The following is a 20513-nucleotide window of genomic DNA, read 5'->3' on the forward strand; positions in this document are numbered from 1 at the left end:
ATGTTGTCCCATCTAGAGAAACCGCCTGTATCCCTCTATTCCCCATTTGTCTTAAATGTTGCTAACGTACCTGCCTCAACCACCTCACTGGGCAGTGTAATCCAGGCCCCCACCATCCTCTGTGTAAAAAAACATCCCCCGCACATCTCTTTCCCCCCACACTTTGAACTTGTGCCCCCTTGTAATTGTCATTTCTGCCCTGGGAAAAAGCTTCTAACTGTTCACCTTATCTATGCCCCTCATAGTTTTATAAACTTCTATCAGGTCGCCACTGAGCCTCCATCATTCCAGGGAGAACAATCCCAGTTTATCCAATCTCTCCTCATAGCTAATACCCTCCATACTAGGCAACATCCTGGTAAACCATTTCTGTACTCTCTCCAAAACCTCCACGTCCTTCTGGTAGTGTGGTGACCAGAACTGGACACTATTCCAAATGTGGCCTAACCAACGTTTTATATAACTGCGAGGTGGAGATGCCAGCGTTGGACTGGGGTGAGCACAGTAAGAGGTCTCACAACACCAGGATAAAGTCCAATACGTTTATTTGGGGTCACAAGCTTTCGGAGCACTGCTGCTTCATCAGGTGAGTGGAGGTAGGTTCACAAACACGCTTACATGATACAAAAGTCTGAGGTCATGTACCAACTGACTCAAGAACAGCTTCTTCCCTGCTGCTGTCAGACTTTTGAATGGACCTACCTTGCATTAAGTTGATCTTTCTCTACACCCTAGCTATGACTGTAACACTACATTCTGCATTCTCTCGTTTCCTTCTCTATGAACGGTATGTTTTGTCTGTATAGCGCGCAAGAAACAATACTTTTCACTGTATTCTAATAAATGTGACAATAATAAATCAAATCAAATCAAAACATAGGCAAAGACACAATTACAAGATAATTACAGATTAGAATGTGAAGAATGGTTGGAATGCGAGTCTTTACAGATAATCAAGTCTTTACAGGTACAAACAGTGTGCATAGAGAGAGGGATAACACAGGTTAAAGAGGTGTGAATTGAAAGGTGGGCAGGCCGAGGCCCGAATTTTACTGACTCCTGCCACCTGCCTTGAGGATGACAATTCGGGCCGCACCCCCGTCAATTTTGCATTGGCAGTATCTATCTGCATTGTACACACAAGGTCCTGAAGTCAGATGCACAACATTCTGACTTAGAGGTGAGAGTGCCACTCACCGAGTTATGGCTGACACTCTGCACAGTCACCTCAATCCACTGTTACAGGGTCTACATTATGAAAGGGAAATCATGCTTGACAAACCTACTGGAGTTTTTTGAGGATGTAACTCGTAGAATAGATAAGGGTGAAACAGTGGATGTGATGTATTTGGATTTTTAGAAAGCTTTTGATAAAGTCCCACCAAAAAAGCTAGTGTGTAAAATTAAAACACATGGATTTGGGGATACTATATCGGCACGGATTGAGGATTGGTTAACAGACAGGAAAAGAGAGTAGGAATAATTGGTATTTTTCAAAGTGGTGGGGATGACTAGTGGACTCCCACAGGGATCAGTGCTTGGGCCCCAGCTATTCACAATATATATCAACGATTTGCATTAGGGAACCAATGGTAATATTTCCAAGTTCGCTGATGACATGAAACTTGATGGGAACGTGAGTGGTGAGGAGGAAGTTAAGCAGCTTCGAGGTGATTTAGACAAGTTGAGTGAGTAGCAAATACATGGCAGATGCATTATCATGTGGTTAAATGTGAAGTTATCGACTTCGGTCAGAGAAACAGAATGGCAGGGTATTATTTAAATGGTGATAGATTGAGAAACATTGAAGTACAAAGGGACCTGGTGCCCTAGTACACCAGTCACCAACAGCAAGGATGCAGGTACAGCAAGCAGCTAGGAAGATAAATGGTATGTTGGCCTTCATTGCAAGAAGATTTGAGTACAGGAGAAACGATATTTTACTGCAGCTGTACAGGGTCTTGGTGAGACCACGCCTGGAGTATTTTGTGCTGTTGTGGTCTCCTTATCTGAGAAAGGATCTACTTGCCATTGAGGAAGATTCACCTGACTAAATACTGGGATGGCAGAATTGTCATATGTGGTGAGATTGGGTCGACGGGGCCTGTATTCACCAGCATTTAGAAGAATGAAAGGGGATCTAATTAAAACATATAAAATTCTGACACATTTGGGTAGACTGGCTGCATGGATGATGTTTCCTCTGGCTGGTGGATCTAGAACAAAGGTCACAGTCTCAGGATACGGCGTAGGTCATTTAGGGCTGAGATGAGGAGAAACTTCTTCATTCAGAGGGTGGTGAACCTATGGAATTCCCAGAAAGCTGTGGAGGTCGAATCACGGAATATATTTCAGAAGGGAAGAGATTTCTAGGTTCTAAAGGTGTCATGGGGTAGGGAGAGAGCACAGGACTGTGGGGTTGAGGTAGAAGATCAGCCAGGATCATATAGAATATTGGAGCAGACTTGATGGGCCGAATGGCCTACGTTTGCTCCTATTTTCTATGTTTCTATGTGTGCCCTTCCAGTAACGATAATTGGGTGATGATAAGGAGTGGGAAGCCTATCCAAATTATAACATTCCCGATGCTGCGGGTCAGCCCCTTCAGGACAGACTGGAAAAAAATTAGGAGAGAAAAAATAAACTATTAAAAGAAAATTCATGCAGTTTTTATGCTCTTGTCCTAGGTCCAGTGGTGGCTCTTGCAGACCTGAAGCTGAGTTTCGGTTGTGTGTTACTCGGCGAGACGGTGACTTACACGACCGAAATCAGCAACACATCGGATGTACCGACAGTTTACCAATTTGAAATTGATTGCAGCCAGAGCGTGTTCATGATTGAACAACCATGCGGCGTTCTGGGAGGGGAATCCACGCAGAAGCTAAGGGTGACATTCCGACCCTCCCATTCCATAAACTACTACAGAAGGGTGACTTGCCTTATCCACCATCAGGTACAGTGCAACCAGCATAAAGACATGGCATGGAAAGTTATTTATAAAAGTTGTAACAATTGATGACCGAGCAAAGCTCAAATATTACCCTGCAGAGCCTAAAAATAAAAGAACTTCACATTTATTTGGCATCTTCCAAGCCAATGGGATATGCCAATGTGTATTACAGCTAATGTAGCATTTTTGAAGAATAGGCATTGCTGATTGAGGATTTCATTTATTTGAGGTGTAGTTAATGAATCATTGGTTTTTAATAATCCAGGACTTCCCAAGTGTTCTACTCAGAATCTTGATCATGTAAATAACCTTCTACATTTATCATAATTGCTTCTGTTATAATCTTTCAACCTTAGATATGTCTTGCAATTTGGACCTTGGATTTTCCCTTTCTTGCCAATAATTAAAAATTGTGATGCCCTTTGTTGGAACTTGGATCAACTCCCACACAGTTTGTTAGTGTAATTATGTACATGCGAACCATGAGCTTTTTAACTTGTGTACCAGTTTGTCAGCACTTTCCTTATTAGGTCAGTGTCAAGTGTTTCTTCAGAAGGAACTCTTCAAAATGCAGCTAGTGAAAATACAACAAAACTTACTCCCACTTATAAATCAAAGAAAGGGTTTAATAAATCATTACTCCAAACTTGGGGCCTCGCCCTGGGTCACTCTAAGCTTCCCACAATTTTACATAGTTCCTTATTTATAGTGAATCAGCTGGTCAGCTGACTACTACATCACTCTGTGATTGGTTCCATGTTTTACTGGGTCAGCTGACCCTTACATCTTGTTCCCATTGAACATAGAACATTACAGCGCAGTACAGGCCCTTCGGCCCTTGATGTTGCGCCGACCAGTGGTACCAATCTAAAGCCCCTCTAATCTACACTATTCCAATATCATCCATATGTTTATCCAATAACCACTTGAACGCTCTCAACGTTGACGAGTCCACCACTGCTGCAGGCAGGGCATTCCACGCCCTTACTACTCTCTGAGTAAAGAACCTACCTCTAACATCTGTCCTATATCTCTCACCCCTCAATTTAAAGCTATGTCTCCTCGTGCTAGCCAACACCATCCGAGGAAAAAGGCTCTCACTATCCACCCTATCTAATCCTCTGATCATCTTGTATGTCTCTATTAAGTCACCTCTTAACCTTCTTCTCTCTAACGAAAACAACCTCAAGCCCCTCAGCCTTTCCTCATACGATTTTCCCACCATACCAGGCAACATCCTGGTAAATCTCCTCTGCACCCTTTCCAACACTTCCACTTCTTTCCTATAATACGGCGACCAGAACTGTACACAATAGTCCAAATGCCGCCGCACCAGAGTTTTGTACAGTTGCAGCATGACCTCCTGGCTCCGAAACTCAATCCCTCTACCAATAAAAGCTAACACACCGTATGCCTTCTTAACCACCCTATCAACCTGGGTGCCAACTTTCAGGGATCTATGCACATGGACACCCAGATCCCTCTGTTCATCCACACTACCAAGTATCTTACCATTAGCCCAGTACTCTGTATTCCTGTTACTCCTTCCAAAGTGAATCACCTCACACTTTTCCGCATTAAACTCCATTTGCCACCTCTCAGCCCAGCTCTGCAGCTTATCTATGTCCCTCTGTAACCTGCCACTTCCCTCCGCACTGTCTACAACTCCACTGACTTTAGTGTCATCCGCAAATTTACTAATCCATCCTTCCACGCCCTCATCCAAGTCATCAATAAAAATGACAAACAGCAGTGGCCCCAAAACAGATCCTTGCGGTACACCACTAGTAACTGGATTCCAGAATGAATATTTCCCATCACCCACCACCCTTTGTTTCTTACAGCTAGCCAATTCCTGATCCAAACCACTAAATCACCCTCAATCCCATGTGTCCGTATTTTCTGCAAAAGCTTACTATTGGTCACATTATATCCAATCAAAGTTGTCACTGGTTACATTCTAACATCAAGGATAATAATCAGATTGTTTTGAAGTCTGATATAACCAATGTTTTCTTCCATTGTTGGTTATCCAAGAACCTGAGGTTGAAACATTTTAAGATAAGTTTGCTTTTGAGAATTGTGATTACAATTGTTTCTGTTGAGTGTTATTGCCGAATAGATTATATGTAACAACTAAGCTGAGAACGAAAGAGGGAATGAATGCACAGACTTGTATTTGTGTAGCACCTTTTACGATCTTAGGATCTCCCAATGCACATGACACATTGCCAAGTTGGTTCTAGGCTCAGGAATGACTGACATGGAGTGGTTTGTAGTAAAAGTCAGCAGCTTCAGGAGGAGACACAGAGGAAAAGAAAGGATGAAAACAAGAATTTCTATGCAGTTGCACACCTTCAATCTACTAATTTTGAACATAAAAACTTAATGGTTTGGTGCTTACTTTTCCAAAATTCATTGCAACATCAAGTCAATTCCATCGATCAAAAAATTATCTTTTTTTAAACATGTGAAGTCATTTGCCAGTGGTTAACAACAAAAAAGTGGCCATTTAGACCAAATGGTCCATTCTGGTTTTTGTACTCCACACGAGCCTCCTCCAACTTCCTTCAGCTATCCATAATCAGCATATTTTTCTGTTTCTTTCTTCCTCTTGTGCTTATTTTGCTTCCCCTTAAATGTATCTGTGGTAATTGCCTTGTCCACGTCCTGTCGTAGCAAGCTCCACACTTTAAATGTTCTTTACACGGTATATATGACACAAAAACGGGCCTTTCAGTCCAATCATTCCATGAAGGCACTTGAGTCTCCTCCCATTTTTCCTCATCTAAACGTATCATCGTAACCCTCTATTTCCTTCTCCCTCAGATGTTTGTCTAGCTTTTTCTAAAATGCATCTACACTATTTGCTTCAGCCACTCCCTCTGGTATCCAGTTCTGCATTCTCACCATTCTTTGGGTAAAGAAGTTTCTTCTGAATTCCCTTTTGGATTTCTTGGTGATTATCTTATATTAATAGCCTTGAGTTGTGCTCTTCCCTAAATATTCTCTTGGTATGCACTCACTCAAAACCTTTCATAATTTTAAAGAGTTCTATTAAGCCAACCTTCAGCCTTCTTTTTTCAAGAAAAAAGAGATCCAGCCTGTCCATCCTTTCCTGATATCTGGTATCATCTTGTAAGCCTTCTCTGTATCCAATCCAGTAATCCTATTCCTTTTTCTTATATTACAAGCAGAACTGCATGCAGTTTTCTCCCTGTGTTCTACTCATAGTTTGATACAGGTTTAACATACTTCTCATAGAAATCATAGAATCATAGAAACCCTACAGTACAGAAAGAGGCCATTCGGCCCATCGAGTCTGCACCGACCACAATCCCACCCAGGCCCTACCCCCATATCCCTACATATTTTACCCGCTAATCCCTCTAATCTACGCATCCCAGGACACTAAGGGGCAATTTTAACATGGCCTATCAACCTAACCCGCACATCTTTGGACTGTGGGAGGAAACCGGAGCACCCGGAGGAAACCCACACAGACACGAGGAGAATGTGCAAACTCCACACAGACAGTGACCCAAGCAGGGAATCAAACCCAGGTCCCTGGAGCTGTGAAGCAGCAGTGCTAACCACTGTGCTACCGTGCCGCCCCACTCTTTAGTTCTATCCCTCTCGAATTAAAATCCAGTGCTTGATTTGCATTTCTCATGGCCTAGTAATCTGTGGTGCTTTTAATGATTGATGTATTTGCCCTCTGAGACTTTGTTCCTCCATCCCTCCTTGACTCACACCTTCCAAGCAATAAGTGTTCTCCCCATTCTTCCTACCAAAATGTGCAATCTCACATTTATTTATGCCGAACTTGTCAATTTGCCCATTGTTCAGGTGAATGAATGTTCTGTAATTTATTGCAATCCTCCATCGTATTGACTGTTCCCTCCAACATGATATCATCCATAAATTTTGAAATCAAAAACAAAATTACTGAGTCCAAATTGTTAATATAAATTGTGAACAGCAGTGGTCCCATAAATTATATCTATTGCGTTTCCATTGTCCACTCTCTCTGTTATCCCCTCAAAAATTCAATAAGGTTGGTCAAGCAAGATTTTCCCTTTTGAAAATACATGCTGGCTATTCATTATTACAGTTTTAATTCCTAGCTGTTCTTCTATTCACTCTTTTTGTAGGAAACCCATTATTTTATTTCCCACTGATTTTAAGCCGATTGGTCATTAATTCCCTGGTATGATCTGCCTTAAATATAGGAATTGCATCAGCTATCCTTCAACCCTCTGGCACCATGCATTTTTCTAATGAATTGTTGAATATTTATAATGTGTCTGCTATCTCTTCTCTGTATTTATTCTTTTAAAGCAAGCAACACAGTTATCCTGAATTACTCATTGGATTTACTAGCCTCGTCTTGCATTGATGACTCCTCGCAGAGATGATAAACAACTATGAGAAGTGTAAAACTGTTGTAGATTTTAACCATCCAACTTGCCCTGCCTGTGCTACAGGATCCTCTGTTCCTGGATTTAATCGGCACTTGCCACTCAAGCCAGATGATGCCAGCGATTCTGAAGCCCAAACACATCGAACTGTACCGCACTAATACGATACGTGGACTGACTTTCTACCCACCTGACATACTGAGTATGATGCTGCAGGAAGGCAAGCTGCAGCTCGAGGCTGATGGCAGCCTGATGCTGGCTCCTGAACATTGTTGCATCACTCCAGAGAAGAACTTAGACGAGGTAACTGCCCTTCCCTACCATTCCCCCCCACCCCCCTCTCAACGAGGTAACTGCCCTTCCCTACCGTTTCTCTTCCCCCCCGCCCCCCCCAACCCCCCCACCCCACCCCCCTCCACCCCCCTCCCCACCCCGCCCCGCCCCACTCCCTTTCCCACACCCTGTCAATCCTTCCCCAGGCTGAAAAATCAAGAAAGGTCACTGCAGAAAATAAAAGCTCATGATGCAGGGAATAACACATTAGCATGGACAGGAGATTGGCTAGCTAACAGGAAAGAGAGGGTAACCATAAATGGACTTTTTTTGGTTGGCGGGATGTGATGGGTGGTGTGCTACAGGGATCAGTGCTGGGGCCTCAACTTTTTACAATTTATATTGGACGAAGGGCCAGAAGGTATGCTTGCTAAATTTGCTGATAATACAAAGATAGGTAGGAAAGTAAGTTGTGGGGAGGACCTCAGGAGGCTACATGGTGTTATAGATAGGTTCAACGAGTGGGCAAAAAATCTGGTAAATGGAGCATAATGTGAGAAAATGAAACTGTCCATTTTGGCAGGAAGAATAAAAAGAAGCTCATTATCACGAGATTGCAGAGCTCTGATATGCAGAGGGATCTGGGTGTCCTGGTGCATTAATCACAAAAGGCTAATATGCAGGTGCAGCAAATAATTAGGAAATCTAATAGAATGTTATTGTTTATTGCGAGCGAGTTGAATACAAAAGTAGCAGTTGTACAGGACACTGGTGAGACCACATCTGGAATTGGTTTGGCTCAGTTGGCTGGATGCACAGTGATGCAGATCGACACCAACAGTGTGGGTTCAATTCCCGTACCGGATCAGGTTATTCATGAAGGCCCCGCATTCTCAACCTTGCCCCTTGCCTGAGGTGTGGTGATCCTCAGGTTAAAATCACCACCAGTCACAGTTTATCATCATCTGGTGACTTTACTGCATACAATATTAATCTCCTTATTTAAGGAAGGATGTAAATGTGTTAGAAGCCATTCAGGAAAGGTTTACTAAACCAATACCAGGAAAGGGTGCGTTGTCTTACGAGGAAAGGTTGGACATACTAGGCTCATATCCGCTGGAGTTTAGAAGATTAAGATTGAAACTTGATTGAAACACATAAGATCCTGAGGAGTCTTGACAGGGTGGATGTGGAGAGGAAGGGCGGGATTCTTTGGCCGCGCTCGCCCCAAGGCCGGAAAATCCCACCTGGGGTCAACAGACCTTTGCATGGTCCGTGTCCCGCCCGCTACGTTTCCCATGCCAGGTGGGACGGGACAATTCCTCTCGATGTTTTTCTTGTGGCAGAATCTAGAACTAGAGGTCATTGTTTAAAAATATTGTTTAAGACAGAGATGAGAAGGATTTCTTTCTCCTCAGAGAGTAGTGAGTCTTTAGGATTGTCTTCCTCAAAAGGCTGTGGAAGCAGAGTCTTCAAGACAGAGCGAGGTAGATTCCTGATAAACAAGAGGGTGAAAGGTTAATGGAGGTAGGAAGGAGGTTTACAGTCAAGATCTTATTGAATGGCGGAACAGGCTTGAGGGGCCGAGTGGCCTCATCCTGCCCCAAATGTATGTTTGTATGTATCTAGGGGTGTTTGAGACTCCTTCCCTGTTCCGTTTCATTTTGTTACTTAAAACACTACATCAGTTACAACAGTACTGAATGAGGTCTTTAATGAGACATCACAGCACATAATCTACTAAGTGCACTCAGATAAATCACACTGCACAACTCCAGTATAAACTACTTTTATGAGCTCCTATTACTTGAGTTATCAGATACAATGCACTCTAAAGTCCAACATGAGTACAACATACGTTGGTTCACTCACAATTCTCATGATAATTCTAACTTTGATCTCCACGTTCCATGCATATAACCATTAAATCATAGTATATTGTGGCATCAGAATAATAGCGTGGAGACAATAAGATGCATTTAGATCTCCAAATCTCTTTCAATCATTCTGTGACCATATTCATACAGCCCACTCCATTTCATCATTATAACTATCAGTGAAAGAACCAACATCTCCAGAATCATTGAAGTCACGGCTGAGTGATACTCACATCCCATCAGTTCCATAGAAACCTTTACCTTAGACCCACTTACGTAGTGACCCCATGTTTAGCAGTCAGCTGTGTCAACTCGATGGGGCGGGACTTTACAGCCTCGCTTGATCCAAAACTGAGGTCAACGGACCTTCACATTGTCCGCCCCCTCGCCTGCTCCAAATCCATGGCGGGCAGGGTGGTAGAATTCCGGTGATGGTGTGCTGATCCCCCACAAACCACCCAGAACATTGAGATATAGTGTGGACCCTCTTTTTTGTGGGGCTCACAGTTACAGGAAAAGGGATCAACCATTTAGGATTGAGATGGAGAGAAACCTATTTCTGGATATTGAGATAATTAGGAACTGTTGTTCCTCCCCTCATCCAACAAATATCTATTAACCTCAGTTTTGTTTTCAATTGCCCAGCAGGCTCAGCAACTCTTCCTGGAAGGAAGAGAGTTCTGGATTTCCATTATGTGAAGATGATGCTTCCCGACATCACCCCTGAATGACCTCGTTAATTTTAAAATTGCACTCCCTTGTTCTGGACTCTCCCCACCAGAAGAAATAATTTCTCACAATATATTCTATTAAATTCAGCACGGGGCAGCACGGTGGCACAGTGGTTAGCACTGCTGCCTCTCAGCGCCAGGGACCCCGGGTTCAATTCCAGGCTTGGGTCACTGTCTGTGTGGAGTCTGCACGTTTTCCTCGTGCCTGCGTGGATTTCCTCCGGGTGCTCCGGTTTCCTCCCACAGTCCGAAAGACGTGCTGGTTAGGTGCATTGGCCATGCTAAATTCTCTCTCAGTGTACCCGAACAGGCGCCGGAGTGTGGCGACCAGGGGATTTTCACAGTAACCTAATTGCAGCGTTAATGTAAGCCTACTTGTGACACTAATAAATAAACTTTAAACTTTACTTTTTAAATCCTTTAATCTTAAGTGCCCCCTAATCTTCCATACTCAAGAGAATATAGACCTCACCTATGCAAATTTTCTTCAAGATTTAACCCTTTTAGCCCTGGTATAGTTCTAGTGAATCTGTGCTGCACGCTACCCGAGGCCATTCTTCATGAAATGCACTGTCCAGAACTCAATGCAATACTTGAGATGGGACCTAGCCAGAACACCATACAACTGTATCACAACTTTTACTCATTATATTCCAATCCATTGGCCAATATTTCATTAGCCTATTTAATTATCTTTTTCACGCTATACACTTGCAATTTGCATTCCATATTTGGAACCCCCTAAATATCTTTGCTCTTCCACTCTATAGCTTCTCGCCATTCCGAAAACATACTGATCTGTTTCCTTCAGTCCAAAGGGGGAACAAACTTGCATTTCTCTGTGTTTTAACTTTGTGCTTCCTTCCCAGGATTGTCCAAAATCTCCAGGATTGTTCCCCAGTATTCCTTCAATCATTGAGTATTTTGATGACGGTATCCAAAGTGATGTTACCATGTTTCCACCTCACATCTCAGTCAACGAAAGGGAGTTAGATTTCGGCAAGTGCCATGTACCCGACCAGATCGCTCCTCTGCCGCTCACCATGATGAACCACACAAAAGGCAAGGTCACCATCCTCTGGACATCGATGCCAGGCAGCTTCTTCACTGTGGTACCTCAGACCATCGACATCCCCCCCTTGAAGAACATGGCTTTCCGCATCCACTTTGCCCCTGAAAAACTCAACATGTTATATGGCGCTGAACTGGAATGTTTTGCTTATTATAAGGTCAGTATAGGTGCAGGAATCATCTACTATAATGCAAAGTGTTAGTGCAGCCTCAGACTCTTGCCTCAGAGTCATAAGATCATGGGTTCAAGACCCACTCCAGAGATGTGCGTATAACATTCCAGACTGATATCTTAGTGCAGAACTAAGGGTGTTTTGCACTGTCACAGGTGTCTTTCAGATAAGACATCCTGACTGTACATAAAGGATCCCATGACCTTTGAAGAAGGGCAGGGGACGGCACAATGCTGGATCTAATTCTGGGGAACAAAGTTGGACAGGTGTTTGAGTTGGCAGTGGGGGAGCATTTTAGTGATAGCGACCATAACACAGTATAATTTAAGTTTATTATGGAAAAGGAAAAAGATGATCTGCAAAAACAATGTTGGATTGGGGAGAAGGCAAATTTTATTAAAATAAGGCAGGATCTGGCGAAGGTAGATTGAGAACAGCCTTTTGTCGAAAAATATACAGCAGAGCAGTGGGGAGGTGTCCAAAAAGGAAATGGGGAGAGTATCGGCCCGACATGTTCCCTTCAGAGTGAAATATAGAAGTAACAAGCCCAGAGAACCCTGGATGTCCAGGAATATTCAGGACTGGATAAGAAAGTAAAGAGAGTCTCTTAGCAGGTGGAAAGGGAGCAAATCAGTGGAAGCCTTATTGGAGTATAGAAAGCGCAGGGGGAACTTAAGGAAGGACTTAGGAGAGGGGGCATGAAAAAGTGCTGGCAGGTAAGATTATGGAGATAATCTATAAGTATGTCAAGGGTAAGAGGATACCAGGGAAAGAGTAGGGACGAAGGGGACAATCTGTCCATGGAGCCAGAGGACATTGGTATGGTGCTAAACGAATACTTCATAATTATCTTCACACGGGAGAAGGAGGATGTAGATAGGGAATTCCGAGAGAGAGACTGTGAGGTTCTTGAACAGTTTGACAAAGGCGCCGGAACCCTACCTCCCCGAAAGCCACAGAATCGGAGCAGGCGATGGGCAGGCAATGGAAATGTCCGTTGATCTCGGGTGGGAATTTCCGGTCTCGCTCAAGCGAGGCTGTAAAACCCTGCCCAGGTATTGGAGGTTTTGGCAGGCTTAACAGTGGACAAATCTCCGGCTCCCGAAGAGTTGTACCCAGGCTGCCGTGGGAGGCAAGGGAGGAAATTACAGGGGCTCTGACCCAAATTTATAATTCATCTCTGGTCACAAGAGAGGTGCCAGAGAACTGGAGGACAGCTAATGTGGTTCCACTTTTCAAGAAGGGTGGTAGAGATGAACCAGGGAATTACAGACCGGTGAGCCTCACATCAGTGGTAGGGAAACTATTGGGTAAATTCTGAAGGAGAGAATTAATGTCTACTTGGAGAGGCAAGGCCTAGAACCATAGAATCCCCACAGTGCAGAAGGAGGCTATTCGGCCCATCGAGTCTACACTGACTCTCTAAAAGAATACCTTACCCTGGCCCACTCTATCCCCGGAACCCTGCACATTTACCATGGCTAATCCAACAAAACTTCACATCTTTGAACACAAAGGGGCAATTTAGCATGGCCAATCCACCTAGTGGTTAGCACTGCTGCTTCACAGCTCCAGGGTCCTGGGTTCGATTCCTGGCTCGGGTCACTGTCTGTGTGGAGTTTGCACATTCTCCTCGTGTCTGCGTGGGTTTCCTCCGGGTGCTCCGGTTTCCTCCCACAGTCCAAAGATGTGTGGGTCAGGTTGATTGGCCAGGTTAAAAATTGCCCCTTAGAATCCTGAGATGCGTAGGTTAGAGGGATTAGCGGGTAAATATGTGGGGGTAGGGCCTAGGTGGGATTGTGGTCGGTGCAGACTCGATGGGCTGAATGGCCTCCTTCTGCACTGTAGGGTTTCTATGATTTCTATGATTTTAACCTTCACATTTCTGGACTGTGAGAGGAAACTTGAGCAGCTGGGGGAAACACAGACAGATGCAGGGAGAACGTGCAAACTCCACACAGTCACCCAAGGCCAGAATTGAACCTGGATTCTCGGTGCTGTGAGGCAGCAGTGCTAACCAATGTGCCACCATGCTGTCCTTATTCAGGGGATTGATCAAGGATAGTCAGCATGGTTTTCTCATTGGGAGGTCATGCTTAACAAATTTGATTGAATTTTTCAAAGCGGTGATTGAGTGTGTAGATGAGGATAGTGCAGTTAATGTAGTTTATATGGATTTCAGCAAAGTCTTTGACAAGGTCCCACATGGGAGACTTATAAAGAAGGTAAATGCATATGAGATCCAGGCTCGTGTCCAAAGATATGCCACAGAGATCAGTGCTAGGTCCCTTAATGTTTGTGATATATATAAATGACATAGATGAGAATGTGGGGGGATAATAAATAAACTTGCGATGACAGGAAGATTGGCAGGGTGGTTAATAATGAGGAAGAAGGTTGCAGGAAGATATAGACGGGTTGCTCTGATGGGCAGATCAGTGGCAGATGGAATTCAACCCTGAAAAGTGTGAAGTGATGCACTTTGCAAGGAGTAACCAGACAGGGGAGTACTCAATGAATGGCAGGACACAAGGTAGCTCGGAGGAACAGAGGATCTGGGGGTGCTTGTCTATAGATCCCTGAAGGCGGCAGAACAGGTTTAATAGGGTAGTTAAGAAGGCAAACGGGACACTTGCCTATATCAGTCATGACAGATTAGAAGAGCAGAAACGTTACGTTGGAGCTGTACAATACTTTGGTCAGCATGAGTACTGTGTGTAGTTCTGGTCGCCTTATTATAAGAAGGATGTGATTGCACTGGAGAGGGTGTGGAGGAGATTCACCAGGATGTTGCCTGGGATGGAGCATTTGAGCTGTGAAGAGGGGCTAAATAGGCTCAGGTTGTTTTCTTTAGAGTAGAGAAGGCTGCGGGGGGGCCTGATTGAGATGTACAAAATTACGAGGGGTATGGATAAGGTCGATAGGAAACAGCTGTTCCCCTTAGTTGAAGGATCAGTAATGAGAGGGCATAATTTTAAGATGAGGGGTAGAGGTTTAGAGAGGATCTAAGGAAAAGCTTTTTTCATCCAGAGGGTGGTGGGAGTCTGGATTGTACAGCCTGGGAGGATAGTAGAGGCAGGAAATGTCACAACCTTTAAAAACTATGTAGATAAGCACTTGAAATGTCATAATAGTCAAGGCGTTGGGCCAAAGCTGGAAAGTATATAATTTTGTCGGTGCAGATTCAATGGGCTGAAGGACCTCTTTTGCACTATATGGCTATGAGCCTGAGTTTTCCACTCTGGCTACCATTTATCCCTCAACCAATGTCACTACCTTGTGATAATCTCGTTGCTGTTTGTGGGAGCTTGCTGTTACCAAATTGGCTGCCAAGTGCTTGTTCATGGAAGTTTATGATTTATTGCCATGTCTCCAAATTGTTGGTGTTATTTTCAGGTCCTGCGTGATCACCGTTTTGTCGACGATAACACGTTCTGTCCACCATGGTCCCTCACGGTAAATGTGCAAGGGCACACATTCCAGCCAGAACAGGAACATTTCATTCCCAAGTACACCCTTGACTCTGCTGAAATGGTGAGTTAAAATAAGGAGCTCAGTGTTTTTATGTCCAGTGCAGTCCAAGTGTTGGAGAAGCCACTAAATTGAACCTCTTGGTCATTCTAGCCAGAGAAGATGGGAAGATGGAATGGGGTAGGGTGGCAGAAAGGGTGGGTTGAGAGGGTGAGGGAAAAGGGAGCAGGGAGAGAACAGGGACTGGATTGGATGCCAGCTTTTTGAAAGAAGGGTAATCACTCCTATGAGGTTTTCAGGAGAGATGTGGGAAGAAGCATCCATCTCAAAACAAACAACAAGGGATTTTAGGATATGAGAGATATATTTTCTGTGGTGCTTTTATCTTGTTTCGTAGTAAGAACATAAGAACATAAGAAATAGGAGCAGGAGTAGGCCATCTAGCCCCCCGAGCCTGCCCCGCCATTCAATAAGATCATGGCTGATCTGACAGTGGTTTAGTTCCACTTACCCGCCCGCTCCCCATAACCCTTAATTCCCTTATTGATCAGAAATCTATCTACCTGTGACTTAAACATATTTAACGAGGTAGCCTCCACTGCTTCAATGGGCAGAGAATTCCAGAGATTCACTACCCTCAGAGAAGAAGTTCCTCCTCAATTCTGTTCTAAACTGACTCCCCCTTATTTTGAGACTGTGTCCTCTAGTTCTTGTTTCCTTTCTAAGTGGAAAGAATCTCTCTGCCTCTACCCTGTCTAGCCCCTTCATTATCTTATATGTCTCTATAAGATCTCCCCTCAGCCTTCTAAACTCCAACGAGTACAGGCCCAATCTACTCAATCTCTCTTCATAAACTAACCCCCTCATGTCGGAGTATACACAGATTTGAGTGCTAATCTAAGCTATGGGCAGTATTTTATGAGCCCCTCCTGGTAGTTTTGCAGAGGGGAGGAGTGGTGGGGTTGGAGTCTGTAAAATTCTCCTCCCACTCCCCCTCCCCCAATTAATGGCCAATTATAGAAACATAGAAACATAGAAAAACTACAGCACAAACAGGCCCTTTGGCCCACAAGTTGTGCCGAACACATCCCTACCTTCTAGACCTACCTATAACCCTCCATCCTATTACGCTCCATGTACTCATCCAGGAGTCTCTTAAAAGACCCTATTGGGTTTGCCTCCACCACCACTGACGGCCGCCGATTCCACTCGCCCACCACCCTCTGTGTGAAAAACTTACCCCTAACATCTCCCCTGTACCTACCCCCCAGCACCTTAAACCTGTGTCCTCTCGTAGCAGACATTTCCACCCTGGGAAAAAGCCTCTGAGAGTCCACCCGATCTATGTCTCTCAACATCTTATACACCTCCATTAGGTCTCCTCTCATCCTTCGTCTCTCCAAGGAGAAAAGACCGAGCTCCCTCAGCCTATCCTCATAAGGCATGCCACTCAATCCAGGCAACATCCTTGTAAATCTCCTCTGCACCCTTTCAATCTTTTCCACATCCTTCCTATAGTGAGACGACCAGAACTGAGCACAGTACTCCAAGTGGGGTCTGATGAGGGTCTTATATAGCTGCATCATTAATCCCGGACTCCTAAACCCAATCCCTCGATTGATAAAGGCCAGCACACCATACGCCTTCTTAACCACCTCCTCCAACTGCGGGGCCGATTTCAGAGTCCTATGGACCCGGACCCCAAGGTCCTTCTGATCCTCTACAGTACTAAGAGTCTTTCCCTTTATATTGTACTCCTTCATCCCATTTGACCTACCAAAATGGACCACGACGCATTTATCTGGGTTGAAGTCCATCTGCCACTTCTCCGTCCAGTCTTGCATCCTATCTATGTCCCTCTGTAACTTCTGACATCCCTCCAAACTATCCACAACCCCACCAATCTTCCTGTCGTCGGGAAACTTACCAACTCATCCCTCCGCTTCCTCATCCAGGTCATTTATGAAAATGACAAACAGCAAGGGTCCCAGATCAGATCCCTGATCAGATCCACTCTTTGCCTCCTTTGGGCAAGCCAGTTCTGGATCCACCGGGCAGCAGCCCCTTGGATCCCATGCCCTCTCACTTTTTCTAGAAGCCTTGCATGGGGGACCTTATGATCCACTTTTTGCCCAGCTCCAAATCTGTGGCTGGTGGGCGGAGGTTAGGAATTGGTTGGGGGAGGAGGAGGGGATCCTGTAGGCTACCCTGCTTGGGTACAAAAGGGGGAGTGGGGAATGTCTCCCTCCCTTTCCCATCGGGCTCTCCCGAAGGCATGTCCCTCCAAGTGCTCTCTCTCCCCATGGCCTCTCAGTTAAGATACCCAACCCCCCCATCCAATACCCACCAACCATGATGCCTCCTGTCCCGCCCTACCCCAGATGTGACATCTCCCACTACTTACCTCCACACTGGAGCTTCAACTCATGGGGCTGCTTGTAATCAGATTGCCAATCAGATTGACTGACAGCTCTCTGAGGCAGGACTTCCACCCAAGTGAGGCACAAAAGTCTCGCCTTCAGCCAATTAACTCTCCACAGACTGTTAAAAGGTTGAGGGACAGCCAACATTAAAAAGGATAATTTCCCCACAGTCTCTGAGTCACAGATTTCTTGCAGCACAGAAGGAGGCCATTCGGCCCATTGTGCCTTCACCAGCCCTCCAAACGAACAAAAATAAAAGCAAATTACTGCGGATGCTGGAATCTGAAACCAAAAGAGAAAATGCTGGAAAATCTCGGCAGGTCTGGCAGCATCTATAAGGAGAGAAAAGAGCTGACATTTCGAGTCCAGATGACCCTTTGTCAAAGCTAAAAGGCAGAGAAAGTGGGAGATATTTATACTGCAGGGGGAGGGAATGAAAGATGAGTCATTGCCACAGAAACCAGGGAAACCAGCTAGTAGCTGTCCACAGAGAGGATTTATTCCCTCACCCTGCAGTATAAATATCTTCCACTTTCTCTGCCTTTTAGCTTTGACAAAGGGTCATCTGGACTCGAAACGTCAGTTATTTTCTCTCCTTACAGATGATGTCAGACCTGCTGAGATTTTCCAGCATTTTCTCTTTTGGCCTCCAAACGAACAGTTCTCCTCGTGCCATTCTCCCACCTTCTCCCCGTAACCCTGCATGGTCTTCCTGTTCAGACAGCAGTCTAATTTCCTTTTGAATGCTTCAATTGAACCTGCCTCCACCACACTCTCAGGCAGTGCGTTCCATCCCTTAACCACTCGCGACGTGAAAAAGTTCTGCCTCATGTGGTTTTTTTCTCCTTTTGCCAGTTGCTTTAAATCTGTGCCCTTTCATTCTCAATACTTTCATGAGTGATAACAGTTTCTCCTCATGTCATCTACTCCTCATCCACTCTTCATCCCAGGACCCTCAGAACAACTCTAATTTCCTCTCAGCCTTCTCTTCTGCAAGGAAAACAGTGAGAGGAGATTTTATTAATGAAGTTCCTCATCCGTGAAGCCATTTTCCTGGTTCTTTTCTGTGCTCTCTCCAATGCCTTAAAGTTTAAAGTTTATTTATTAGTCACAAGTATGGCTTACATTAACACTGCAATGAAGTTACTGTGAAATTCCCCTAGTCGCCACAGTCCGGCACCTGTTCAGGTCAATGCACCTAACCAGCATGTCTTTGAGAATGTGGGAGGAAACCGGAGCAACCGGAGGAAACCCAAGCAGACACTGGGAGAATGTGCAAACTCCACACAGACATTGACCCAAGCCGGGGATCGAACCCGGGTCCCTGGCGCTGTGAGGCAGCAATGCGAACCACTGTGCTACCATGCCTTCATATCTTTCATAAAATTGGGTGTCCAAAACCGGACGCAATACCCCAGGTGAGGCTGAACCTTATACAGGTTCAACTTAACCCGCTTGCCTTTGTATCGTATGCCCTTATTAATAAAGCCTATTAAAGGATACTGTATGCTTTATTAAGCAGCACTCAAAACCTGTCCTGCTGCACTCAAAGATCTGTGCACAGATATACCAATGTCCTTCTTCCCCTGCACCCCTTTTAGAATTGTACCTTTTATTTTCTCTCCATGTTCTTCCTAAAGACATGAATCGTTTCACATTTTTTCACATTGAACTTCATCTGCCACCTTTTGATTTGATTTGATGCGACTTGTCTGCCCAGCCTACCAACTGCCCATGTCCTTGCAATGTTCTACACTACCCTCTTCACAGTTCACAAAGCTTCCAAGTTTTGTGTCATCTGCAAATTTTGAAATTGTGCCCTTTGCGCCAAGGTCTAGGTCATGAATATGTATCAGGAAAGAAGCCCAATACTGACCCCTGGGAAACTCCATTACAAACCTTTCCCCAACCTTAACAACAGCCATTAATCACTACTGCCTGTTTCCTGTCACTCAGCCAATTTCGTATCCATGTTGTGACTTAACCTTTTACACCATGAGCTATAATTTTGCTCAGAAGACTGTTGTATGGCACAGTATCAAATGTCTTTTGGAAATCCAGGGACACCACATCAACAGCATTGTCTTCTCTGTTACCTCTTCAAAAAACTCCAGTAAGTTAGTGAAACATGATTTTCCCTTAAAAAAAATCTGTGTTGGTTTTCCCTAGTTAACCCATTTGCCCAATTGATTATTCATTTTGTCCCAAATTATTATTTCTAGAAATTTCCCACCACTAAAGTCCTGTAGTTACTGGTTTGGCCTACATGTGACTCCAGACTCACAGCAATGTGGTTGACTCTTAAATGCACTCAGTGATGGGCAATAAATGCTGGCCGGCGACACCCATTTCCCATGAACAAATAAAAATATCCTATTGACAGACTATTTTAACTCTGTATTTTAAAAGGCGCTTGTGATTCCTAATTCACCTCAATTTGCTTCTTTCAGGTGTTGCCAGCAGTGAATGAGAAAGGGATAATCTACAAGACCCTGCTGCTCAAGAATACAGGGAACTTACCCATCATGTTCTCATTGGATACACAGCATGATACCGCCATCAAAATCAAACCAACTGTCGGCTTTGTGCTCCCTCAAACTTATCAGATATTCACAGTGAGAGGAGCACCCCAGAACGAGAGCCTTACCAAACACTCGTTACTGCTGCATCTGAACGCCTCAGAGAAATACAAGCAGGTACCAGCAAGAAATCTTAGGTTTAGAGTATAGTGTATAGTTTTGGACTGCTTACCAGCGGAAGGATGGGCACGCCTGCCTTTGAGTGGATGCAACAAAGTTTTATGAGGTTGAGTCCTGGGATGGGAGATTTCTAAGGAGATACTAACACAGCGTATCCAGGCCCACCTGTAATACACTCTGTATTACATTGTTGCAGGAGATTGTAGGAATCCAAGGGGAGGGGGAGGCGAGGGAATGGGACCCACGTGTGGCGACGCAGGCCCCTAATGACCAAAGCGCATGGTGATCAGGGCCTTCCTCGCCGTCCTCACATGCCTGATCCTTGCCGCCGCCAGTCCTCCAGCACCTGGGTGGTGTTGCTCGTTATCATCGTCCTCTTCCTCCTCCTCCTCCTGCTGGGCTATCTCCTCTCCAGCGACGCCCA

General features: G+C 44.7%; 1 protein-coding gene across 1 annotated transcript in view; it reads left to right on the forward strand.

The window, feature by feature from the left end:
• Positions 1–20513, forward strand: part of cfap65 (cilia and flagella associated protein 65) — a 152341-nt gene that overhangs the window by 41800 nt on the left and 90028 nt on the right. Inside the window, exons 9-14 of the mRNA XM_078229291.1 lie at positions 1583–1688; positions 2688–2953; positions 7438–7674; positions 11122–11481; positions 14893–15030; positions 19841–20086. Of these exons, the coding sequence (XP_078085417.1) occupies positions 1583–1688; positions 2688–2953; positions 7438–7674; positions 11122–11481; positions 14893–15030; positions 19841–20086 (1353 nt within the window). The remainder of the gene's footprint in view (positions 1–1582; positions 1689–2687; positions 2954–7437; positions 7675–11121; positions 11482–14892; positions 15031–19840; positions 20087–20513) is intronic.

This window comes from Mustelus asterias, chromosome 14 (assembly GCF_964213995.1).
Source record: "Mustelus asterias chromosome 14, sMusAst1.hap1.1, whole genome shotgun sequence".
NCBI classification, from domain to species: domain Eukaryota; kingdom Metazoa; phylum Chordata; class Chondrichthyes; order Carcharhiniformes; family Triakidae; genus Mustelus; species Mustelus asterias.